The sequence below is a fragment of the Mirounga angustirostris genome, unplaced genomic scaffold (assembly GCF_029215605.1).
Source record: "Mirounga angustirostris isolate CCGP_5_RB_7025 unplaced genomic scaffold, mMirAng1.0.hap1 SCAF_15, whole genome shotgun sequence".
Classification (NCBI taxonomy): Eukaryota; Metazoa; Chordata; class Mammalia; order Carnivora; family Phocidae; genus Mirounga; species Mirounga angustirostris.
In genome coordinates, this window is record NW_026991723.1 from 25,149,296 (window position 1) to 25,175,359 (window position 26,064).

At 41.7% G+C, this 26,064-nt stretch overlaps 1 protein-coding gene, 2 long non-coding RNA genes and 1 pseudogene across 13 annotated transcripts; 1 reads left to right on the plus strand and 3 right to left on the minus strand.

Moving 5' to 3' along the window:
* The first annotated feature begins 5 nt into the window (after positions 1-5).
* Positions 6-4,765, plus strand: LOC129046037 (uncharacterized). 3 transcript variants are annotated; one of them, XR_010407883.1, is made up of 4 exons: positions 6-1,194; positions 1,879-1,995; positions 3,634-3,751; positions 3,922-4,765. It is a non-coding gene; the product is annotated as an uncharacterized LOC129046037 (long non-coding RNA). The 3 variants fall into 3 exon arrangements; XR_010407882.1 differs by having other exon boundaries at positions 16-1,194; positions 3,634-4,765; XR_008506703.2 differs by lacking the exon at positions 3,634-3,751 and having other exon boundaries at positions 26-1,194.
* Positions 4,766-5,678: 913 nt separating this feature from the next.
* Positions 5,679-11,793, minus strand: LOC135362637 (uncharacterized). The gene is made up of 2 exons (XR_010407559.1): positions 8,193-11,793; positions 5,679-6,256 (listed from the first exon to the last, which is right to left on the minus strand). It is a non-coding gene; the product is annotated as an uncharacterized LOC135362637 (long non-coding RNA).
* Positions 7,267-8,104, minus strand: LOC135362741 (phosphoserine aminotransferase-like; annotated as a pseudogene).
* Positions 11,794-14,496: 2,703 nt separating the features above from the next.
* On the minus strand, positions 14,497-26,007 carry HNRNPK (heterogeneous nuclear ribonucleoprotein K). 9 transcript variants are annotated; one of them, XM_045882317.2, is made up of 17 exons: positions 25,850-26,007; positions 23,773-23,849; positions 23,579-23,663; positions 23,075-23,172; positions 22,354-22,410; positions 20,870-20,913; positions 19,919-19,991; positions 19,297-19,368; positions 18,684-18,797; positions 18,223-18,351; positions 17,317-17,624; positions 17,132-17,186; positions 16,747-16,830; positions 16,460-16,475; positions 16,300-16,382; positions 15,755-15,924; positions 14,497-14,975 (listed from the first exon to the last, which is right to left on the minus strand). In XM_045882317.2, the coding sequence occupies exons 3-17, from the start codon at positions 23,634-23,636 to the stop codon at positions 14,945-14,947; spliced, it is 1,392 nt and encodes a 463-aa protein (XP_045738273.1). In that variant the 5' UTR covers positions 23,637-23,663; positions 23,773-23,849; positions 25,850-26,007; the 3' UTR covers positions 14,497-14,944. The 9 variants fall into 9 exon arrangements, with proteins under 9 accessions (XP_045738273.1, XP_045738271.1, XP_064435842.1 ...); XM_045882315.2 differs by having other exon boundaries at positions 14,497-15,035; XM_064579772.1 differs by lacking the exon at positions 25,850-26,007 and adding an exon at positions 25,495-25,631.
* Between the last annotated feature and the right edge of the window lie 57 nt (positions 26,008-26,064).

Consider the following 26,064-nt stretch of genomic DNA (forward strand, 5'->3'; position numbering starts at 1 on the left):
CAGCTGAGCGGCGGACGCCGCGGGGCCGCGCGCCCGGCCTGGACCAGAGGCACTTCCGGGAGGGCGGCCCCGCCCACTCTCGCCCGGGCGCGCGCCTGGGACCCGTTTCCGGTTCCGAACGTCCGGAAACTGGCCGGAGGGTCCGGCACCCGCCGGTCCGCAGTTGCGCTCCCTCCCGCCCAGGCGTGCGGCTCCGCCATTTTGTGCACGTTTCCACCCTCCCTCCGGGCACGTGGTACTGCGGCTCGCCGCCGTGGCCCGAGTCGCGATGACTGCACGCGGTGTACGGCGTTGCCCTCCCTCGGCTCCCGCCCCTCCCCTCTACCCAGTGGGCGAAATGTGGGCAAGCTGCCCTTGGCGACGCTCCGCATCCGGGTTCCCGGGCCGCGACGAGCCTGGCGACGCCCATTCCGGTGCGGGGGGCTAAATCGCCCCCGGGCTGTGACACGGATTGGCGGGTCCCCCACAACCCCATCTCCCAGGCAGGCCTCTTGTGCTAAATTACTGGCGCATTCGGAGGCCGTATGGACGTTTAAGATTAGCTGAGACGTCTGGAGAAATGGATGAGGAAACCAATGTATTGTTAAAATTAACATTGTGTGCCTGGAGTTGTGCTTTCGTACTGAATCCCTATTGTCCCGGCCGTGGCAATAGCGGCGGTTGTACTCCTCGTTTTGCAAGAGAAGCTGTATGGTTCAGCGGTTAGACCCTGGTCACAGCAGTGGCCTGGGTTGGGATTCAAACCCTCAAGTCTGGGGCACTTTCTATGAACCAAACCACCAGTGCCAACCATTCTGGTCAGGTAGTGACTATATTAGTGGCCCTAATGAGGAGACATTATTAGAGGAAATAAGTATCACCTTACAGCCCCAAACTTTTTTAAAAAATATTTTTTAATGGGATGAGGAGAGGTACCCTAGTCAATTAGTGATGATCCAAATTTGCCTATTGATGAAATTTTAGTACAGAGATAATGTATTTGTGCTCTTCTTCAGACTTAAATCTCCATGGATAATATGAAATGTTCGTGCCTTTTTGAAAATCAACTATTAAAAATAACAGTAGTCATCTCTAGTTATTGACAGTAAAGAATCTTGGAATTAGAGAATTTTTGGAGGATTTAGAATTTTCAAGTTTGACAACTGTGCCCCCAGAGAAGCAGAACATCTTCATCTCTCCAGTTTCTTCATTTTGGTAAGAAAAAAACTTTTAAGGATTTCATTATGATTTGCTTTTACAGAAGAAGTCACTAGTACATTAATGCGTTGTTGAATAAATGTAAATCTGTTGACTTGGGATTTTTCTGTCTACCCCAGCAGCTCTAAGTCTTTGGAGTCAAATTGATTAGCAAAAGGGGCGCCTGGGTGACTCAGTCGGTTAAGCATCTGCCTTTGGCTCAGGTCATGATCTCGGGGTCCTGGGATCTTGAGCCCCCCATGGGGCTCCCTGCTCAGCAGGAAGTCTGCTTTCCCCTTGCCCTCTGCCCTTCTGCACCGTGTCCCCCCACCCTGCTTGTGCTCGCTGTCCTCTCAAATAAATAAAATCTTTAAAAAAATTGATTAGCAAGAAAATCTGGCAATCTACAAAAGAATTCAGGAGGTTATATAATTTAGGCCATTTTCTCTCACCGAGACTTATTGACAGAAATGAAAAACCAACAACTTAGATTCCTACTTTGTTCAGGATACTGAGTTAGACACTAGGAGTAGTATAAATAAGAAAATAAGCTTCCTTCTTTCAACTTATTGTCGAGATAAAGCATAAATTTTGCGTGGTAGTTGGGTTTATTTTTTAAATATGTGTACAAGCTGTTAGGAATACAAAAAGGGAGTTCTTTACCTACTCAATATTCTTTCCCTCCTTCTTCCTTCCTGACAGAATCCTGATGTTGTTCAGGAATCCCTCTTACCCACAACTGGTGTAGCTCAGCGTCCTGATCTCCAAGAGTGGTCTGGACCGGTCTAAGGGTAATATCACCCTCTTGCAAGGGACTGGGTAAGGATCATGTATGTTCCCTAGTTCACCTCAGTGAATTGCAAAGATAGGTTTGTAGGATGCTTCCAGAAAAGCTTTTCCAGGAGAACTTCCAGAAGAGATTCATGCTCCCTCTGGACATGATTGAGCTTGGATATGAGGTGTGAAATTGTTACCATCCTTTTGATGGCAACCTGTGTATGAGGTCAACACATGGGGGAGGCCAAAAGAATAGTCGAGAAATGGAGCTGGAATAATGGGATTATGTCAGCTCTTAAGTCTCTCCCACTTTTGGATCTCATTATGTGAGTTAGTAAACTTCCTTAAAGTTTAAAGCAATTTTGAGTTGGGTTTTCTGTAACTTGCTATGAAAGCTTCCTGTCTTGCACAGGTGGCAGATACAGACATGGTCTCTGACATCTTATGATTAGTGAGGAAGGCAGACAGTCAAATGGGTAGTATTATACTTTAAGCAACAGAAAACTAGATTATAGTGACTAAATACAAAGGGGGTTGTTTTTCTCATATAATAAACCCATAGCAGATATACCTGTTTGAGAATGTCAGCAAGGAACTAGGCTCCTTGCTTTCTGTGTCACTAGGGATACCTAGTATATGACTTTTGTCTTTATGGTTGTAGGATGACTCTACCCTTATGGGCATTGTGTGCGCAGAAAGAAAGATGAAAATAAAAGGGGCAAAGAGCCAAAGGAACATGCCTGCTGAGTTTTTTTCTTTTGAAAATCTTTGCCAGAAGCTCTACCCTGCAGGCATAGGCTTTTGAAGAGAAGATCCCGATGACCTCTAAATAGTCCCTCAACTTGTATTTTCAGGGTTAACAAAGGGAGGAGGCATGATAAATGGTGTGTCCCTATCACCTTTCCCCCTCCTACACAGTATCCAAAGTAGATTATTCCAGTCAACAAGAAAGCCATCATTCTGAATAGCTAAATTAAATGTCAAGCTTGGCAACGATCACTGCTACATCTGCTATTTTCTGTCATGATAGGCTATGGCAGAAACTTAAAAGAAATAGTGGGTTAAGAGGTATTGTTGAGGAAAAGTTGCAAAAGTTGGCAAGAGCAATGGATGGACAGTAGACATTGCTAGAGAGGAGGCTGTCATTCATATATGCGGAATGAGGAAAGCAGAGAAGTGAAATGGATTTTTGAAGATAGGACATCTCAACTATTTTCATTTCCCCCTGGACTCTCCTAAAGTGATCAATAGACTAAAGCCCCAAGAAGTCTTAGCAGAAAAGAGATACGGTTTGCTATTGTGTAGTAATTTTCCTCTGTTCCTTTTCTCCTTGATTTATCCATTTATAGCATTTAAAATGGACTACTTCCTTGAAATTCACTCTTCGCTTTTGGGCCATTATATTATCCTGGTTTTCTTAGTACCATTGGAAGCTCTTCTCTTCCTCCTCTCTTCTTATTGTGTGTAAAATGTTCCATCTACAGGCTTTGGTTTAGGGACAGAATGGACCCTTTCTGGTGAAAACTCTGGCTCTTAAATAATTTCTGTTTTAAAATATTTAGTTATAACGGAATAAATATATTATCTCCATTATATAGCATTAACATTACTACAGTTCAAAATCAATTAGAATTTTTGAACCATAGTTTGCCTTTAGTGAAATTAATATTTCCTACTTAGGAGAAAGAACTAAATTACATCATAAAAAACAGTGCAGAGCTTCCAGTTTGATGAACCCTTAGAGATTTGGGGAGAATGACATGCTCAGAGAGCATGGAAGCTCCATGCCCCTTCCCAGGTAACTTGCCCTATACATCTCTCTATCTGGTTGGTTCCTGAGTTATATCCTTTTATAATAAACCAGTAATCTGCTTGTTTTCCTTGCTATCTAAAAAACACAACAGAGTTGTGGAACGAACTACACAGTCCTTGAGAGGTTTTCTGAGTTCCATTAATGTTCCTTTATAGGTTATGCATTTAAGTAAATGTCATTGAAGAGGTGATTTGAACGACGTTGAAAATCATCAGTTCCAGGGTGCCTGGGTGGCTCAGTTGGTTAAGCGACTGCCTTCGGCTCAGGTCATGATCCTGGAGTCCCGGGATCGAGTCCCGCATCAGGCTCCCTGCTCAGCAAGGAGTCTGCTTCTCCCTCTGACCCTCCCCCCTCTCATGTGCTCTTTCTCTCTCTCATTCAGTCTCTCAAATAAATAAATAAAATCTTTAAAAAAAAAAAAGAAAATCATCAGTTCCTGCCTGACAGATTCTCTTCCCCACAATCCAAACTTGGTGCGTGCACTGCTTTACAAATGAGATCTTTTTGAACAATCTTGACCTCACCACTTCAGGATATAATGCAAAATGCTGATCTGGTAACCACCTTCTTTCGCTCAAGGTTGCTAGAAGCTGAAGCTGAGCTGTTAGTGGAATGGGTCCTGGAAATTATCAAGCAAGGGGTTGTTGCACAAACAGGCTGAGGAAATTTCCAGAACTGAAATTCAGCTATGTAGAAGAGGAGCAGCAGGCCTTCCAGTTATTGTACTTCTGGCAAAGAGAAGTAGACAGATTGCCCAGTGTATCTTCTATTAAAGAGGATCACACAAGTGTACTTCCCTTACACACTTTGATTTGGAGAATTGGTGCCAGTTGGCAATAGATCACTCAGCTAGACTGTAGTGCAAAAAGTGAGGGAGGGGGACACAACAATCATAAATGTAAAAACCTGCTTTTAAAAAAAGTACAGGGGTGCCTGACTGGCTCAGTCAGTAGAGCACTTGACTCTTGATCTCAGGGTTGTGAGTTCAAGCTCCACGTTGGGTGTAGAGATTACTTTAAAAATAAAATTTTTTTTTTTAAGATTTTATTTATTCATTTGACAGAGATAGATACAGCGAGAGGGAACACAAGCAGGGGGAGTGGGAGAGGGAGAAGCAGGCTTCCTGCAGAGCGAGGAGCCCGATGCGGGGCTTGATCCCAGGACGCTGGGATCATGACCTGAGCCGAAGGCAGACGCTTAACAACTGAGCCACCCAGGCGCCCCTAAAAATAAAATCTTTAAAAAAAAACTACAGGGGCGCCTGGGTGGCTCAGTTGGTTAAGCATCTGCCTTCGGCTCAAGTCATGATACCAGGGTCCTGGGGTTGAGTCCCGCATCTCCCACATCGCCTGCTTCTCCCTCTCCCTCTGCCTACTTGTGCTCTCTGTCAAATAAATTTTAAAAATATTTTTTAAAAAGTACAAAAAGTAAACAGATAGAAAGGAATATTTCTTTTGAAAAGGGGCAGGGATTTATCTGAGGCAGAGATTAAGTGCTGATGTTTTATCTATGAGGTGCCTTCTGAAGACATCAACAGTGAAGGAAAGGAAAAAAGGTTCAGATGGAAAGTAATACAAGGGGACGTGGTACTGTGTTAGCCGCTGCTTCGTGGTGAGCCTCAAAGAGACACAGCTAGTCACAGTGTAGGAGTGTTGTCACAGTTCCATTACACTGGACAGACTATATGGAGAAACTGCCTCAGAGCAGTTTGAGAGGAAATTCTCCTTTCTCTTTCTGTCTCTGTCTCTTTTTAGATATTTTAGGATTTTAATGTCCTTCACATACTCAACATAAAACACTGACAGTGGATAAACAGTAGGGGAAGAGAATCTTCAGCAAAGATCTTCCAGAACTCATAGTATCATTCTGGTCAAACACTATAAAGAGAACCGTCAAATCAACAAAGGATAAGGAAGTTTGACAGAGAATTTTATTTCAATGGCTTAATTAAAAAATAAAGAACCAAACATACAGCCTTCTCTCTTCTACCCATTGGAAGGAAAGCAAAAGTGAATCAGAGAACTGTATCTTTTTTGTTAAGCAGCTTAAAAGGTGGGGTGGAGGTGGGATGGGGACCACAACTGTTGCTAATGTAATGTTATAATGCACAAAGTCAAGGATTCTGAGAACTGTATTACTAGAAATATAAATGCATAAAGATATAAACTATTTGGTATTAAAAACAGACCTTGCTATATAAACACATAGTATGTCACTTATATCTCTTTATGAAAATAACAGGATAAAGAAAGATCCCCAGTTTGCCCTTTAGCCTGGAACCCCTAAATACTCACCACACAGGCAGTGTGGGCCTGAATTAACAGGTGCAGAACCCAGGAGACTCCACTGCTGTCATTTTGGAAAGGATCAAGATTCAGCACCCAGAGGACCCCATTCACCCTCCATGCTGTGTGTTTGTGTGTCTCCAGAAGCAATTAGCTACAATTTGCATAATTAAGTCCACAGACAAGTTTGAATACTGAGATCTACCTAGAAAAAGTAGCACCAAAGACAACATTAAAAAAAAGGAAAGACAATGTAAGCTAGATTTGTTATAAAAGCAAAAGGAAGATTTTTTTTAAATGTTTCCAGTTCAAGTCAGAATTAAGCTGTCTGTTGGGGTGCCTGGTTGGCTCAGAACATGTGACTCTTTTGCGGGGGAGGGACAGAGGTGGAGGGAGAAGGAGGCTCCCCACTGAGCAGGGAGCCTGATGTGGGGCTCTACCCCAGGGCCCCGGGATCATGACCTGAGCCGAAGGCAGATGCCCAACCAACTGAGCCACCCAGGCACCCTGAACATGTGACTCTTGATCCCGGGGCTGTGAACTTGAGCCCCATGTTTGGTGTAGAGATTACTTTAAAAATATAAAATCTTAGGGGCGCTTTGGTGGCTCAGTTGGTTAAGTGTTGGACTCCTGATTTCTGCTCAGGTCATGATCTCGGGATCATGGGATCAAGCCCTTCGTGGGCTCTGCGCTGGGTGTGGAGCCTGCTTAAGATTTTTTTCTCTCCCTCCCCTTCTGCCCCTCCCTGCCCCACTCTTTTTCTCTTAAAAAAAAAATTAATTAATCTTAAAAAAAAAAAGAATTAAGGTGTCTGTTTAGTCCCACCAGCTTTGCAGAGCTGTGAATGTTTTGCTGTTGTTCTTTGAAAAAAGAAGAATCTATAATAAAATGTTCATTCAAGAAAAATTCCGGATTTGTTGTTTTTGTAGCCATTCTCAAGTTACTTTAAATTTTATACATTGTTCACAGGGGCAGAATACATATTGGTTGAGATGTGTTCATAGCTGATGCGTCTCCAAAGATTTTTCATGGATGCTGCCAGATTCTAAACATTTTCTATCTTGTCAGCATTATATAGAGAGGCCGGATGACTCCCACAGGCCCACTCCCTTTCAAGGAGATCAGATAGAGTTCAAGAGCTTTAGCAAGTAATCTTTCTTCCTAAAGCATTATGTCCTTCGGTACTGCCACTGCAGAATGGAATATTTGTCTTGCTTCTATTCTGGGATCCACTGGATATACCTAGAATCCTTGAGAATTATCAATAATATCACAAATCATTTGTGCTTTGATGCAGCTGAGCTTCTCCAATGGCTGCACTGCCTTGTTTTTAATCCACTTCAGGACCCAGCCCATGTCATAGATGCTGAAACACGGAGGTGTGTTGTCTGAGGAGTGGTTTGGGGCCTGTACTTTGTATTCCAGGACCGAAGGGTACTCTCTGAGGGCGAACCCCAGGGGGTCATCACTAGTGATCACGAATGTGGTCCCTGCAGAGCCAACATTCTTCTGAGCACCAGCAAAAATCACACCAAACTAGGAAACATCTGCCAGCTTGGATAGGACTTTGGAGGACACGGGGCCAACCACCATGGCTCCCTTGACATCACAGATAAAGGCAAACTCCCCTCCGTGCACGGTCTCGTTGGCCCACTAATGCCCATAGGAGGCGTCCGGGCTGAGATTCCAGGGGCTTGAATCTGGAATTTTTGCAAAACTCCCAAGTTTAGGGTAGACAATATTCATATCCCCAAACTTCTAGGCTCCTGCTGCCTTAGCTAACTAAGCTCCTGTCATCTTGCATGTAGCACACCTTCTTGTTTTCAGGCCAACTGGGTTTAAGAGTGACAGCAGGGGACTGGCCTTGACACACCTCTGTGCACAAGTCACCTTGTAGTTGTCTGGAACAGCTAACAATTTCTTTCCAAGATTCTCTGTGTTGTTAATCATCTTAGCAAAAGCTGACGGCCTGTGGCTCATTTCAAGAGCAACAGAGCCAACTCCTATTGTAGTCTAATAATTCTTTTTGTATCTCTAAAAACACCAAGCGTTTTTAGACAGCTGGGTGGCCTGGGCCAAACCGACCGCCTGCCCAGGCGTCCGTGGCGGGCCGGGCTAGCTGGTGGGAGGGGGCTGCTCACCCAGCGGCACATCTCTTTCCTTGCTTTGATTACCCTTTGGTCGGAGCTTTCCCCTCCGGAACTGACTCCTCTTTCCTTCCACATGGCATCATCCAGCCGCTGTGGTAGCTGCTCCAGAAGTCAGTTCTCTTCTCTGTGAGGTGTGGCATTTTGTTCAAGTCTGAAAGAGGAGGCAAAAGCGAAAACTTGAGGCATGTTGCTGGTTGCCTCGGATGTTCAGTGGCAGCCTCGAGATAGGGCCCGCAGTCCCCCAGAAAATGACTGATTTATGCCCCAGATGGCCAAACTGGGAAGGCCCAAGTGACGCTGGTTGGCAGCAATGGCTGCTGAGGTGGAGCAAGCAGCTGCTACCCAGACTTTTGTTGTCCTCTCTGAAGTTAGCAAGGCTGCCTGTACAGATAGTGACTGGCTAACTTAAGCAAAGAAACTTTTTGAAAAGCTATGAAAAACCTCTCTGGATAGAAGGAGAGGCTGGGAACAAGACTTCTAAAAGGCAATTGGGCAGTTCTAGAAACTGCCCAAAGGTTTCTTCTACTAGTGCTGCTGAAAAAACAAACAAACAACAAAAACCCACAAACTTACCGCGATCATTGTAACTTGCCTGCAATCATTCTGCTCAAGATTTAAATTCCCAGGACAAATCCTCAGGTTAGGCAAGCCTGGTGCAAATGCTTACTCTCTTGGTGTGAGAAGGACTCTCCCAGGACCAGGATTTCTATCTTGTCAAGTCTACATACAGCTGCGAGAGAAAAACTGCAAAAGCAAAGCTGGGTACTATTGAAGAGGGCAAAGTGAAGCTGTGTCGTTTAACAAAAGGGTCCATTATAATTCACCCCATGGCTATTTTGTTCACATACGTATACTTTAAAACATACTGCCTAACAGAATGCAGCTGTTCTAAAATGAAAAAGTTTCACCCATTCCTCAGAAGGAGGTAACTGTATGTCTCATTACTTACTGCATCAAAATCTAAGCCAAGGATGTCTGGGTGATGTAAATCTCTGCTCCAGCTGCAGCTCAACCATTTTAGATCATGTCCCTAAAAGACAGGCCCAGCCAGGAATTCTTGTGCAAGAGATTCACTAGAGGAAGGCTCTCAGGTGAAAGGAAGCCACGGAAGCAGGGCCTGATCACAGAGTTCTGGAGTCTGAACTGTACACAGAATTGGTGCCAATCTGAAACACAGATAGGAAGAAATGATCTAGATAAAAACCTACCTGATCTACCAAATGAAGACCCCAAGCCCACTGGGGCCACCTCCACCTAAAACTTATGATTTGGTTGTATTTGCCTCACCTTTGCTTTTATGGGGACTTCCAGGGGCTCTCAGATTCCCATATCCCTCTTTCTCCTAAGTTCCCATTCCCAGTGATGGTAGAAAAAAACCACATAAACTTGCCAAGTGAAATGCAAGTTGGTCTTTTCCAGTTTTAAATGGTCTAATTTAAGGGAAATAATTATTCAGTTAAAGGTCAGACCCCTTATTAGGGCTGTTTTTTCTAAAAGGTCTTTCTTTCACTTCCACCTTTCCAAGACCAGCAAGGTTACTGCATTGCTGGGCTATCTACCTTACAACCTCTGCTATGCAGTAACCTTCCCTTTCACCATGGTGACCCCATGGCAAGCCCATTAGCACTCAACTGGTGTCCCTCTTTTGCCATCTAGGAATCAAAGCAAATCCTGTGGAGTGTGTGTGTATGTGTGTGTGTGCATAAAATCTGTGTCCCTCTGTGCCAAAACATGATATGCCTCAATTTCTGCTGTGCTTTACTAGCCCATGTGGTCATAGGATTACTTTGCAGCATTCCAAATAGAAGTGAGGCTTAAGCCTTCTCTGCCTTTAGCTTCCTATTTAACCTACCTGGAGTTCCTGCTCTCACTAATCATCCTCTACTTGTCCAGCCTCAGGATGAACCCTAGGGAGGTCACTGAGGGACCTGGCTGATGCCTTCTATTCTACTCTGTTCCTGCCTAATCTCTCTTCGCTATCAAAATGACTTCTCCCCCTTTTGCTCTGATAAGCAGCTGTTTTATGTCCCCCTCCCAGACCCCCAGATATTTTGTTCTAGGTGAACTGGCCCTTCCCTTCCATGAAGTCCATCCTTAAAGATAGGAAGACTTCACGGAAAAAAGGGGTAAGGGGGATAAGATGACCAAAAGGGTAAAATACTGAAACGATTCTAAAAAGTTTGAAGTTCTGCTGACATACTGTTTGTTTCTCTCACAACTACCGGGCTGGGGGTTACAGGTCTGAGTTTGGGGGAGCAGAGGGAAATGGGTGGAGATATTGAGTGGGAGAACAGGTTCTGGACAGAAAATGAGGTGGCTAGGAAGGCTAAGGCTTGAGGTCACAGGTGTATAGCTGGTGTATCTGTTAACCACAACCCTGTCGGCAAACAGAACTCAAGCCTATAAAACATTTGCATCTTAGATTTTCCAATGTCCTTGACTCAGATTAACTCCCCATTTTAAATATAGACAAATGTAAAGTGCTTAATTTTCTAGGTATTACTTTTTTTCTCTCAGGTCAGATTTCTTCTCTAAGTGCTGAGGCCTGGTTGGGGCAAATGATGACTACCTATGTACACAAGCTGTCTTTACTTTCATCTGCTAAGAGCAGGGGACAGAATTTTGGGTCAAAGCACAGGGATTTTCCTGGTTTTAACTCTACAGTGTATCATTGTGAATGTGTATACATGTATGTACACACACATTGGTTTCTGCTTTTCTAAATACATCTCACAACACTGGTTTTTCTCACTGTTACTGGATTCACTCTCCAAATGAACGATTCCTAACCACTGCATCCTTAGGGTCTACCACTGTACCTGTACACCTGGGTAACTAAGTGAATTAATGAAAAGGTATGATAACATACTTAAGGTTTTTTTATTTATTCAAGAGAGAGTGAGCGCACGAGTGGGGGGCAGGGGGGAGGGCCAGAGGGAGAGGGAGAAGCAGACTTCCCACTGAGCAGGGAGCCCGAAATGGGGCTCAATCCCAGGACCCCAGGATCCAGGACCTGAGCCAAAGGCAGACTCTCAGCCGACTGAGCCACCCAGGTGCCCCCATACTTGTTTCTTACTACATATTGCTGTATTATGTTAGTTTTTAAACTACTGAGTTTGGGGCACCTGGGTAAGCTCAGTCAGTTGAGCACCCACCCCTTGATTTTGGCTCAGGTCACAATCTTGGGGTCATGAGATCAAGCCGTGTGGGGCTCTGCGCTCAATGAGTCTGCTTGTCTCTCTCCTTCCGCTCCTCCCCCTGCCTCTCTCAAATAAAATCTTAAAAAAACAAAACGCACTATTAACTCCAGTTTTGTTAAATAAGCAGATTCCTGGTACCTCCTTCTAGAGATTGTGATTCAAATTGAGGTATGGTCCAGGTGTTTTAATGTTTAACCAGCACCGCTAATTTTTTTTTTTAAAGACTTCATTTGCGGGGTGCCCAGGTGGCTCAGCCATTAGGCGTCTGCCTTTGGCTCAGGTCATGATCCCAGGGTCCTGGGATGGAGCCCAACATTGGGCTCCCTGCTGTGCAAGAAATCTGCTTCTCTCTTTCCCACTCCCCCTGCTTGTGTTCCCTCTCTCTCGCTGTCTCAAAATCTTAAAATTTTTGACAGAGAGATAGAGAGGGAACACAAGCAGGGAGAGTGGGAGAGGAAGCAGCAGGCTCCCTGCCGAACAGGGAGCCCAATGTGGGGCTTGATCCCAAGATCATGACCTGAGCTGAAGGCAAACGCTTAAAGACTGAGCCACCCAGGCATCCCCAGCACCACTGATTTTAAAGGTGGTCCTACGAAGTTTTTTGAGAAACACTTATAAAGCTTTCCGTAAGTTCAGTGGCTCCATAAAGAAACTGAGCCCATTTCATCTGAAACTTGCCAGCAATGAGCAACCCTTGGTGATAAATGGGAGATGTAAAGTCATGATTTAATTTACATTTAGCCAAGATTGAATCCCTTTCCAAAAAACTGATAGCATTAAACACTTATCATTTTCCTCCAGTCTCTATGCATTCCAGTAGAATCAGTTATCAGATTTAGGAGTAAAACACTGGATCATCCAATAAAAATATTTTGTAGTCTCATTTTTTGTATTGAGGGTGAGTGAGCACGAGGGGGAGAGAAGGGAGAATCTGAAGCAGCTTTTGTGCTGAGTGCAGAGCCTGACATGGAGCTCTATCTCCCAACCCAGAGATTATGAGCTGAGCCAAAACCAAGTTTGAACGCTTAACCAACTGAGCCACTCAGGTGCCCCTGCAGTCTCATTTTAAAGGCAAACTTAAAATTTGAATAGCACAGGTTTTAAAGTCTTCATTCCTAAAAAAACTGGTGCAACCTGGTTTTTAACAGGTCTGTTGGCATTCTGGTAATAGCTTTCAAAGTTAAGCTGAACACATTTTAGAACTGCACGTTTAAATGTGAGGCTTCCATAGATCAGCATATGTACTAGTTGCTTCTTATAAAATTGGTTCAACGTTCCATTAGCATGTTTTACTGAGAACTTTCCCACTTAATTTCCAGCCCATATTCAAACACCATTTACAAATAGTGGCAACACAAAAGGCCTTTCCCTTCCCAAGTGGTATACCCAACTCTTCAGTGCCAGATATTCTCGAGTCTATTTAATTTTTAGGTTATGTTCAAGGTCTGAACTTGTTAAAAGGCAAAAATGAAAACCCTTCCAACTAATAATCTACATTCTTACGTGACTAATTTTTGAATGACCAATGACTGCTCTGAAAGCCAGTGTTACATCCAGGGATGCTCTCTGCCAGTAAGACTAAGTTTAACTAAAACGTTGTCACTTTTTCTCTAATGGAAAAGCTCATTTCAAAAGAAGTAGATTATACTACCCTAAACCACTCCAGCTCACCCATACTTAAAATACCCAAGGGGTGTGGCAGTGCAGCCTAATTTCTCCTTTTGGGAAACTATACCACAGTTATCAAAGTTTTAAGTCATGTTGTGACAATTTCACTTACCAAGAGAACACTAAAAAGGGAGTTTCACCAAAATTCTGCCTCAAAGTGAGGTTTGCATGCATGTACTACTTATATTTCAGAAAACTATCTACTTCATCTTCATATTACATGCAAGTCTTTTTCCTAAACTGAAAAAAAAGCAGAATGGCATCAAGTATTTTCCACAGAATTGAGCTGTTATGTTTTCTGGACAGTTGGCGGTTAACAGAAATTTTTGGAACTTGTGAGCCAGGAACCATACTCCCCAGTTGTTACATTTATTGGTCTTTATTTTCAAACATTAAACTAGAGCTATCTTAAAAAACCTAAGAAACCCAAAATTTCTCATAGGTAATGTGAGAGTAGTCTTATTAAAGAATTGGATAATAATTCCAGCTCTCATCATGACTCCCCCTTTAACAAATAAAGAGCTTAGTGATTGGGATTTTGTATTTACCACCCCTACCAGATTTATGCTAGAAACACACTTCACACGAAAAAAAAAATGTAATTTAAGATTACTGTATTTCCTTACAAGAGGAACGTTTGAACAAATTTTACAGGTAGTCATCAACCCTCGTTCAAATTGGGTACACATCAAATCTAGCATTATGGGAGTTTTGTTTATTTGGAAGTGAACTTTTAACTATCAATACAAATGCCAAGATACTACACAAAACATCCACAGGAACTTTTTTCATCGTTTTTTTGAATTGTTCACAAACATTTCCTACATAATCCAACATATAACAGAGAAATGGTACATCTTTTTCCTTCAATTTGCATACAATGGAAAAAAACAAGAATATATATATATTTTACAAAGTTTAACTAATAGACACTAGCAGGCTGACAGTTTGTCTATAGGTGAGAAATTATCTAATAAAAAATAATAAGAATTTATTTAGCATCAGTCCCTTCCATAACCAAGTATTATTCTGATTAATAAAACTTGCTGCCATTAGGCTTCTGGCATATACTTATATCATTACTCAATTTGTAGTATTGCTCCCCACCTTGGTTCTCCATTCACAATCACTAACATAGAAAACTGTTGCAGAGTAGGGGCAAGCATTTGCAAACAAAAAAAATCCCCAGCTTATTATAAGCATTAATGTGTATGACGGAATTTCTTCCCAAGCAATAGACTTTCAAATCATCAAGAAATCACCAGAATGGAATTAGCCAAGATATTTTGCCTATGTCCAAGAAGAGATGCATTTATTTATATCCAACAGAGGAGCTGAAAATCAAACTTAGTGTTTAGTTTGGGGTGGGTTGGGGATCCAGCCATTTGAAAAATGACTGTCTTAAAAAAAAAAAATGACCACCAAAATAGGTTCACTAAATTTATTTTAAAAATCATAAAACGTTTCTTACAAAAGAGCATTACATTCTGCACACTGCTCTGAATAGATGCCAGGGACAATTGGACTATTGTTACTTTTCCTCCCTGTCCCACCCCCCCAAAATGTTACAGTGACCACAAAGCAAAGTGTTCACAATAATTACATGGGGGGAATTTTTTCTTTTAAACCACCAACAATGAACAAAAATTAAAATTCACTCACTCTGCTGTTGTTTCAAAATTTCAATGTTAGTTTTTGCACGCCCTTCCCCCCCCCACCCTGTTTGTAAGGAACTAAAACATTACATCTGGTGAACAGCAAAGATTTCACTACACCTCAAATGCAGAACACCTATGAAGCAGAGGAATGTTGGCTTTTTAAACAGAAGCAGATAAAAAAAAAAAGATGCAGGACTCCTTCAGTTCTTCACTAGTCTTAGAAAAACTTTCCAGAATACTGCTTCACACTATAAAAAAGAAAAAATATCTTGCATTAGAATCCTTCAACATCTGCATACTGCTTCACACTATAAAAGAAAAGAAAAAAAAGTACGAATTAGAATTTTTGTTCGTAACATCTTCATCAACATTAAGACAATTTCAATGCTAAATTAAAATGATAAACATGTCCATTACAATTAGAAATAAGAATTAAAACATTAGCAATTACAAAATTAGAGCAATGTAAAATTCAAGAAAATAATTAATAGTAAATCAGACATTAGTAGAGCAGAATTAGGAAAATGAAATTAAAAGTTGTTAATACTTGGTAGAAAAGACAAAGAAATGCCAGTAAGGTGTGAAATGCTGCATTTTACAGCACCAATCATTTGTCCTGTAGAGGCATGGCCTGTGCCATATGGCAGACTGTGATTTGTTGTCGATTTAGTTATCTAAAAACAACAAAATCACTAGTCTTCCACACAGAACTAGACCAACATCCACTGAATCTTCTATATTTTCTACAGGCTCTGTATAATTTATAACAAGTGGTTTTGGCAGCAGTTTTCACCAGAGAAATGAGAAGTTTGCTTGGTTAAGGCTTCTTCCAGCAAGATTAGTATTGAATGTCTTCGTTTTTAGTAAGAAAGCAGAAGAAAATCAAAGCAAAGCTATTAAGATGTTTAGAAGTTAGGTCCCCAAAAGGTTGAGACACCATGGCTTCTAAAAGAAAAATCAATTGAGAAGAAAAGCTTTTTAAAGTTTTAGTATGGGTATGCTAACATAAAGCTAAATCCAAACTGACCTGTTCTGCAGCAAATACTGTGCATTCTGTATCTGGTCCTGTGTTCCCGTAATGGTAATGATCCGATCTTCAGACCCTTCTAGAGGTTCGTCAATTTTGATCGAAGCTCCTGACTCATGACGGATTTGTTTAATCCGCTGACCACCTTTGCCAATGATAGATCCAGCCAACTGAAAAGATTTTTAAAAACAAGTGTTTATGATATACTTTAAAAATAACCATATTACTGGTATTTTCAATGAATTGTCAAGTATTAACACTGCACAGTTCATTCTAGGATTAAAGATCTCCAACTCAACAAGGTTTGAATTAATTTGATTATTAATTTGAATTCCTTTAATATAAACAAATCAAGAGCTCAGAGCCCTCTGCTTTTAAAGAAGTCAAACCAGAGAAAGACACCTTGCTGAAGTCTGTAAAACACAATTTTAATCCTAAGATTCAGTACTTTAAGACCCTTAAAGCCAGGGAATTTAAAGAAAATGATTTATTAAATGTTCCTTGTAACATTACAAGAACGTAAAAATTTAAAGAATACTACTTACATCTTTGGGAATAGTTACTTGTGTAGTAATAATAGGTCCACCAAGATCACCATATGAGCCACGACCCCCTGCATAGGAATAATCTGATTTAAATAATGAGCATTAAGTTCATTTAGAAAGCATGAAATAATGTTTTGATTTCACAAAGGAAAAAACTTACCATATCCGGAGCCACCCTAAAAATGGAAAGAAAAAATAAAAAATTACTTTGCCTTCAAAACTATTCTTCAGGTATTTTAATATTCCTAAAATCTTAGTTTAGAAAACTAAAGTCCTCCCATATTCTCCCTAGTATGTTTCAGAAGACAATCCTTGGGGGAAGAAACCCTTCAGGTACATAGCACAGGAGCAAAAACATTACACAAGGGGAAAACAAACACTTACTGGCAAGTAGGCAAGCATTTTAAATTGTTACTGATATGAATACAAACACCCCTGATACTCAACCTGTGGTTCATAAGCCATCTGCCATTCTGATGGGCTCCATGTATCTATTGCAGAGTCCCAAGTTTCATCAGCACTGAAACCAACCTGTGTCAGAGACAGAAGTATTAACATAACCTGCAGTTTCAGCCACAGAGCTACCGTTTTTATACGCATTTCTATCTTGCGTCACTAAAATACCTATCATTGGCAGCAATCACATATTGTCCAGAAACAAAAATAGCTAAATAAAGTCTTAATATTCTAGCTAACAACTGAAATGATTTAACTAGTTGTCTAAGAAGTCCATTCAAGCTTCCAATTAACAATCATCTTCAACAAAGTGTCAACTACATGACTTTAGAACCCTACAAGTTCTCATATACGTTGATAAATGAAGAGTTCTTACCATGCCATCGTAGCGGTCTCCAGGTCTTCCTCTTCTGTCATAGGCCATTAGATCTCTGCAAGCATAGTACTTGTTGTTGTCATCTGTTCGCTTACATGTCACACACACCAAATAAAAACCTACCCTATCTACCCATAGAGTGAAGCCTCTTACAAATTAGCAATGTGTGGATGGAAGAAACTTACCCTCCTCTAGGTGGTGGTGGTGGAGGAAGAGGAAGATTCCGAGCTCTGCTACCACCCCGGCCACCTCGTCCAGGAGGAGGTGGAGGAGGTCCCCGACGAGGGCTCATATCGTCATAATCTCTTCTAGATGGAGGCATAGGACGCCCACCCCGACCAGGAGGCATTCTGTCAAAACCACCTCTTCCCCGCATGGGAAATCCCACAGGGCGTCCACGGCGGTCATCAAACATCATTGTAAAACCACCATAATCGTAGGTTTCATCATAAAAATTGGGATCATAAGGCTGTGCACGTCCTTTGATGGGAGACTAAAACAAAAATAGAGCAATGTTACAGACTGAAAAGAACCTTGTTTCATATCAAATGATTAACAAGCCGAATGTTTCAAGTCCTTTATTTCTCCTAGGAGGTACTTGTGACAGGGAAAGGAATGCAGGCAAAGGTTAACAGTAGAAAGAATTTAAAAAAATGGAGAATTTTTGTTGAGTCCTAAACAAAGTTTTAGCAGCCTGCTTTTATTGTTCCATCTCAAGAGACTTGTACAAACCCCATTCATACATTTCACAATGGGGTCTGTAAAGAACAAAGTAACTATCTCAAGAACTGAGGCAATCAGTATCTTGTATAAGAAGTCTGTAACTCATACTGAAGCACAGGTGGGAAGCTGTGCAATGTGGTACTATAGAGGAACTATAGAAACTTCATTTGAAGGACCAAAGGCTATTAAAAATCCTCACCAATGATCAAATGACCTCTCCCCCGGCTCAAATTTTTAAATTGAAGTGATAGCTAAAAAATTAGCTGAAGAGTAAGGACAAATAAAAACCATTTGTCTCAACACTGTGAAACTAAGAATAAAACATCTGTTCCATGGAATTAAATGTAAATAAAATATTCTGAAGATACCTCTGATATAAGATCAAGGATGATCTTGATGCACTCTACAACCCTATCAGGTTTTCCTCCAATAAGAACGACTCTGTCAGTGGAATGAGGACAGCATTCCTGGAAAAGCTTGATTGTTGTCTGTGTGTTCTGTGGTAAGTTTACGAAAAAGGGGAAGCGTTAATCAGAAGGGGAAAAAGAAAATAAAGTTTCTTGGGTTCAGAAAAATTTACATTCACATCCAGGAACCCCCCTCCCATAAAAACCCTGTTAGTAACTCTAGGACTTTGCCATGGTATTGGCGAAAGAACTTGTCCTAGCATGTCCAGGCCTGTTAGATTTTAAAAGTGAACTAGATAAACAGAAGTGGTAAGGAATTTAAGGAGAGAACTCAAAAGGGGGAATGAGAGAAGCCCACTGACCCAGCTCTGTATGAAATACTATTGTCTAGTAATACGGCAAGGAAAACAACTGCTTTTTACCTCTCGAAGTTCTTTGATTTTAGCACCTTTGACCCCAATAATTCCTCCTGCCAGACTCTGATGAATCAACAGTCTCAACTCGCAGTCAAAGTCACTTCCTTTATAGTGCTGGTACTGCAGAGGGAGAATTATAAAATTTTAGTCCCAAATCAAGGAATCCCCAATACACACTTATCTGCTATAAGCATGACAATATACTGTTGCAGTGAGCAACCTGAATTTATATTTCAATAACTTTACCAGTTATGTGCTTATTATCCTCAATAGCCAGGCCCAAAAAGGACATTCTGCACCACCTTAAAAAACTATTTTATTTTCAGGTCCTGCAACACCATACCCACACTGCAGCCATTTAGCATGTCGCTGTTACCACAAAATTATTATTAACATTCAAATAACACCATAATAAAAATGACTGCAAAGCACTTTGCAAATGTAGTTAATTCCCACTGCAGCATGGAGCAGGGTCAACAGTGAGTTGTAAGACCATTCATTTATCATGTTTTTAAGCCTTTTTCTATAGAGACGGGAAAAGTACGCTATGTTAAAAATAAAATTGATCCTATGGGCCAGGCTCCATACTTCAGTGGGGTTCAATGGCACTATGACATACATTTAAGCATTCCACAGCATCAGATTCGAGCGGGAGCTGGCTGGTTGCAGTGGGTGATGGCAACTGCAGGCCCTGAAAGTAGAAAAATAAGAGTAATAGGTTAAGTGTCTAGTGTGATCAGGCTATTGTCGCATATATTGGTAAAGCTACTACAACATATTTCACATCTATAACGTTAAAGAAAAATTGCTTATCTATTCTTAAGAATCAATGTGTAACCTTCTCCTATATACCCAATAAATACATGATTACATAGAATTAAAAAAAAATCCTTGAACTAGATCATAGTCCTTTCCAACAGAGTCCCACAATCAATATTCTAATTAAAAAAAAAACACCTCCCCTATAACCACAGTCCATGAAATACATGCTAAACCCATGTGCATGACCACAGGTAGTTCGTATTTACTCTGGAGTGGCCAGACTACATTAAAAATTTTTTTTTCAGATTACATTTTAAAACAATGTGGAACAGTAACCATATACATTTTGTTATGTAAGACGTTGCTGCTACAAACTGTTATAGCCACTGTCTCTCCACCGCCCCCATTTAGCCCCAATAAAACACTTCAACAATCCCTCCTCAATTGCCAAATACATTAAAAACAAAAAAAGAGCCTACCTCTTCCAAGGTAGGGATGATTTTCTTCAGAATTTCTCCAATTGTTTCAATATCAGCACTGATACTCAATATGCTGTCAAACATCACAAATACCAGATAGTACAAAAAAGGTGGAAAAGAAAAATGAGTTTTGTGTTCATCATCATTAGTCATACAAACTTTTACAGAGAAGTTACATACAATTATTTAATCTCCCCATTTAAAGTAGCCTATTTATAGATTTTTCACATGCATTTTGTTTTATGCCCAATACAGACATGGTAACAATATTAGGAGACTTGCAGAGAGACAGAGAGAATGGGCTCTTGGAAGGGCTCAGATTAAGTGGGCAATAAATTGACCAGAACTGAAGCAGAGTTGAATATTTATGTTCCCCGCCACCACTAAGTTAATTAAGGATACCCTCGCTGTTACATTGGTAAAACTGGCACACCTTCTCTTAGGCAAAAGTGGGGGAATATGCAAGTGGTGAACATTATATTTGGAGTAAGGTTATGGATACCAGTTAGAAATTAGATCACTAATGGGCTCTGCAAGAAAACAAATACAAATGCGAGACAAAACAAAGACAACACAAATGAGAAGTGAAGGAAAGTGAACCAGAGTTAGCATTTCATCAGAAAAAATTATGAACAGGCAATGTTGGGAAGCAAGGTGGGCCACAAAGACAGAGCGAGAGACTATTTTGGTAACAATTTGATTTACAATGCAGCAAATATGCAACACTTGAAGCTGTGCTCCTTCCATCGAAATAAAATTAGTGGATCGTTTGGGTGGGCAACTCACGGTAAAAGTTCAGTGACAAAAAGACTTAATGGGGAAAATAAGACAGAAACTTGAAAAACAATACACCGTCTAAAGGGGATACTATTTAATTATATAAAAGGCAGGTAATAAAATACATTTCTCTCTTTCTAATCAGGCAGTGAGGCATAAACTGTTGGGACATACCGCTCGGGGCCACTGCTGTCTGGGACTGAAACACTGGCATTGTACTGCATTGGTCATTGGCGTTCGTGGATGTTGGCATTGGGCATGGGCATTCAATCAGAAGTTGTCAAGTATGGTACCCGTTTGGCAACGAGCACATTTTTGGGCATAGCCAACCAGGGTTTTCACATGGGCGTTCAGGGGCGGATGGGCCAACGTCATGGTGGGCAACGCAGGGGTAAGTCGATCCAGTACATGGGCAACGGAGATATATGGCCAAAAAAACAAGGAGAGGGAAAAGGGGGAAAAGCAATAAATTTTAATTTAATACAAACTATACTCATACTCTCAATTAATGAAACAAGCTTAAGTTGTTCTGAAGACTAACACAATAATGGACTTCTCTATATCTGACTGTGGCTTAACATTTAAGGACCTTAAATGATGGTACTATTTTTTTTTTTTTTTTTTTTTTTTAAAACAAACGATGTTTCAGTAGCAGGCTGGCTCATGAGGGTAGACACAAAACCTGTCATGACTCAGTTTACTGAAATTCTTGAGGAAATGGGGAAATAACCCAGATAATTATATAGAACATCTGGATTAAGAGGAGAGAGGTTTATAAAAGACAAAACAAAAATTCCCACACCACCAAAAACCCTAACTCTTAAAAAGATCAGGTTTGGTTTCCTGGAGGTTTAAAACGCATTCCTAGATCCTAGCAGGCAAGTAAAATTTTAAACAAAATTTCAAGTTCAGTTTACAAGAGGAACATACAAAGATCTGCGACCAAGAGAGAAATGAAATACTGTCAATAAGTATTCAACACAAAGTTATTATTTGCCTCAACTTTAGCAAGGAAACATTAAAAGAGTATGTACACTATGAGAAAAAAATTTAGTAATTTTGGTGTAGCCAAGTCCTAGAAATATGCTCACTTCTGGTGATACCAACATTTAATGTGTCTAATCACAAGAGTCAACCCACTATAAAATACGAAGACTCAAACAATCTTTGGCATTGACAAATGGTTTCCCAATTAAGTGTCTATTCTTTACCCATATTTAAATCATGCAACCTCAAATTAATCTGTGCTCCATGTGCAAACTGTTAAACAGATGGACGATTAAAAAAAGGAAATAAAAATTTGAGTTTAATCAGCCACCTACAATGGTTTTGATATACTGTAATTGATCCACACACAGTAAATGGTGTAATTAAGGGTTTTTACGCTGTCGTTATTTTCCAATTAAAATGTTATCTTGAAGTGAATAATTTGGTGGGAAGTTATCAGAAAGTGAAGAGGTTTAATACAGACCCACCCCTCCCCAAACTCAATCTGGGCTTTGTTAAATCAGGAATGGCAAACTGAAATCATCTATGTAATCAATTATTACAAATGGCTTGTATCTAGGCTATTAAATGATTTCTATGATGCAAAATCTTTAAATTTCTACACACAAACTGAAGCTGCTCGTTTAGTATTTAAACTCTTTAATACTTACGTCTGTACGGAGGGCCTTAATATTCTTGCCTCCTTTTCCAATCACTGCCCCAGCATTCTGGAGGAGAGAAAAAAACAAGCAGCTTACTTTTCCTTTTCCTATATTAATGCCTTCCTATGTTCTTAAACTGTAGCAAAAAAAAAAAAAAACACCCCCAAACCGTAAAACCTAATCTCTCCTTTTTTTGGTCAGAGAGCTGAAAATCTATCAGAGACCACAAACTCAAATCATCAGGTTAAAAAAAGAAAAATGAGTCTGTGGCTTTAGGGACTAAACATCAAGACAGCTTTGGAATATTCAGCATGCCAAAAAGTACACGGAACATGGAAGTTAAGCACTGATTAATTACAGTTTTCTTCTCAGAAACAATTTAAACATTATCAGGTACCTTCACATTGTGACATGTGGTATTATCAATCAAGTAAGCCGCCAACTAGGGTGTTTTCCCCACAATGTAATCAAGGTATAAACTTTAATCCACCAATGCTTTAAGCATCACCTACACCCTTTCTGCTACTTTGACCTGCAAGGACTAGTTTTATATTAAGTGCTTTTGTTTTATCAAAATAACGTGGCCTATAGATCTGTTTAGAAAGAGCCACACAAATCTTTCTTCAATCTGTAAGGCTTAGAATGCTTCCCAGAGGGCCAAACCAGAACTTATTTTAATTTCTACTCTGGTTAAGAACCACTTTTAAATTTCCAAGAATAAAATTTATACCTTGCTCTGAAGCAAAATGCGTAATTCAACCATCTCATCAGTATTTCTAGATCTTTTAAAAGCTTGTTCCTCTTCCATATCTTCTGCAGGGCGTTTACCTAGAAATTAACAGTTCAGATTTCAAAGAAAGCACCAGTTATCACCAAGAAAAAGTACCTTTAATTGAACTACATTTTAATTTCAACTCGTAGGTCAGAGAAAGCAGCTCCATTCTGTTTGTGGAGATTTGTTGCTAACTCAGTCAAAGCCCGTTCCCTTCCAGTAATACTTTCTAAACACAAAACAATGTGACAAAATGCTTCAAAGGACTAAAATTATAAAATGCAAAGAAAAGGTATTTTTACTGTTTCTATCTTTAAAATCACCAATGCAAATAACAATTACCTGTAGTTCATAAATAAAAGTGAAGAGAAATCTGACAGGGATGTCAGACTAAACAAACAGTTCTAAACGAAATTAACAAAATGGAAAACCCCAAAATTGTAAATTAAAATGTCTTCTCACCAAATTCACCATTGGTTTCGGTGTTGGGGAAGGTTTCCTCTGGCTGTTCAGTTTCCATTTTCTTGTATTAAATGGATACACCAATCTGTTGAAAGATAGAGAGACTGGTACATTTGGTTTACTGGAAAAGTAAGCTTTGTGTCTCGCTAAATAATAAAAAAAGGCAAAGAAATGACTCTGCTTCTAGAACGTACCAGGTATAATATATCCTTGCAGAGCAGAACTGAAGTGTTCTGGGCGGGACCAACTGACACCCTAGTGCTGCAGTAGCCTATAAAAACCAACATAAATCAGTTTTGCTTTTTGGTTGATTACTGAATACTAATGAACAGTGATTTGAATACAAACTCAACAACTTTCTAAAACTGGGTCTTACACTCTCAAATGATCGCCTTAGGAAAAACCAAAAACCGAAGGACCCTATCTGATTTTTTGCAAAAAGAAAACCACGCAATTTTTAGCCACTGGACGGGAGTCCCACCACCGTAACTAATTGTTTTATACAATACAGAAAAGACCAAAGGTCTGTAAGACCTATACATAAGCCCAAGAGCCTTCAATTTTGTCCCTAAAGGTACACATTTACGGATGTATAAAATTAGTTACATTGGGATTTTTAAATTGCGTGTGGGTTTCTTCCCTTTGGTGACTTGAAATGCCATTCTCCGCAATCTCTAAAGTTTACAAATATGAAGGCAAATTCAAGCTATATCCAACAATCCGGTCAATGTACTGAAAAAAGATTAAATCTTAAAACCTCATACAGGAGCAGACCCCAACTACCAATAATACCCGATTATTCAAACAGGGCAAATGAAGCCCTAGAACGCGAATACTGCCACTACAAGAATATTTTAAGTTAGGTTTTAAAAGTCTATAACCTAACAATTACACCTTTAACGCCGGAGTGATGGGACTGCAAACAGCCTTTCACCAGCGCTCGCAGGACTAGCAGAAAGAGGCGACAGTGGCCTCTGGTAGGTAAAAGACGGATACCTAGACAGCCCAGAACTACATTCATGGCTCCCGTTCTTCTGTAACGTTTGTCGATAACCGACTAACTGAAACGCTACCCTCACCGCCCATCACTCAGCTAAATGTCGAGGCATGAAAGATTTAGATAAAGGAACTTAAAGACGGGCTCTACTTGTAAGGAAAGCGTTGCCACGGTTCACCGTTCAGGTCCTTCAGTCACCACTCCTCAAATCGCTAAATATGGGAGCGACCAGCCGAACGCAAACATGCCCCCCCCGCCAGGCCCCGCACGGTACCGGGGATCAGCAACAGCCGAACAACAGGAGTTGAAAAAGCTGAAGGAGAGAGCAGAAGCGCCGCGCCGCTCCTCACCCAGACCCGACAGGAAATGGCGGCCCGCGTAATGGCGACTACGTGCTACTAGGCGGAGCCGAGCGCGGACCCCCCTCCCCCACCCACCACGCGGTCCCGAGATCTCATCCCCCGCACCCTCCCCCCACCGCGGGAGAGACAAAGCAACGGAGGCAGCCTCGACTATTCCATCTCCCCCGCTCAAGCACCCAGCTCGGGCCGGGAGGGCCCAAGTGCGGCGGGACTCACACAAAGACAGCGACGGCGTTCTCCACTGCCCTTGGGTCAAGCCCGCCGGCCGCTTCTGCTTCCTACACAAGGTGCCTAGTTCTGAAGACTAGGAGGACTACGAAACTACAGCTCATCCTACAGGCACACGCCTCGCAATTACCCGAAGCCTCTAGCACCACAACGCGGACTGCGGATATACGCTCAGGGAAATGGCGGAGGTGGGGGGAGGGGAAACCGGGCAACGTTCCCTCTCCGAGAATCGGCCAACCACCAAGCAGCCCCCAAACGCCTCCCTCAAGCGGCAAACTTGATCTCTGACCCTCGCCCCCACGCGCCGTTCGTCCAGCCCCGCTCCTCACCGCGCGAGGCCGCCGTCCCTGTGCCGCCGCGCCGCCTCAGCCGGTCACAGCCAGACAGAGAACGAGCGCAGGCCCCCGCCGCCTTCCCCCGCCTCCCCGCGGTCTACCCCGCCGCCGAGCCCAATTGGTTGCCCGGGGTCTAGCGGTGGCGCGAGGGCAAAGCGATTGGCCCAAGGCCGCGTCAATCAAAGCGCCGAAGGCGGCGACGCCACGCCTCGCGCCGGCGCCTCCCTTCAGATTGTGAGGCCGCTAAGGGCCCGAGAAAAGCCGGGCTTGAAAAAAGTCAACGCAGCCTTTAGGGAGGCCAAACCCATGCCTGGATCTATAATACCCTAGCGCCAAAAACCCCAATTACCTATAGGCCGCAAGAAAGAGGGACGTAGGCAAGACGTCGATGTTGCTGCAGCAGAGAAACAGAGGATAATGGCGTCTGCAGTGCTTTCGCCTGGAGCGCCCTCCTCCTTTCTCGTTCGCGCACTCACTAGCGGCAGAGGGGAGGGAGGGGGGAAAAACCTCTCGCGAGAACTGAAGGCTACCCCGTTCACGCGCACTGGGAGGGGGCGAGGAAGG

Bases quoted from the DNA above. Each gene is read 5' to 3' on its own strand.
- HNRNPK (XM_045882315.2), bottom strand. From the start codon at position 23,636: ATGGAAACTGAACAGCCAGAGGAAACCTTCCCCAACACCGAAACCAAT. The intron at 23,173-23,578 runs GTGAGAAGACAT...GTTAATTTCTAG, and splicing joins CGAAACCAATGGTGAATTTG to GTAAACGCCCTGCAGAAGAT. The intron at 15,036-15,754 runs GTCAGTTTGGAT...TTTCTTTTATAG, and splicing joins CAGTATTTGCTGCAGAACAG to TGTGAAGCAGTATGCAGATG.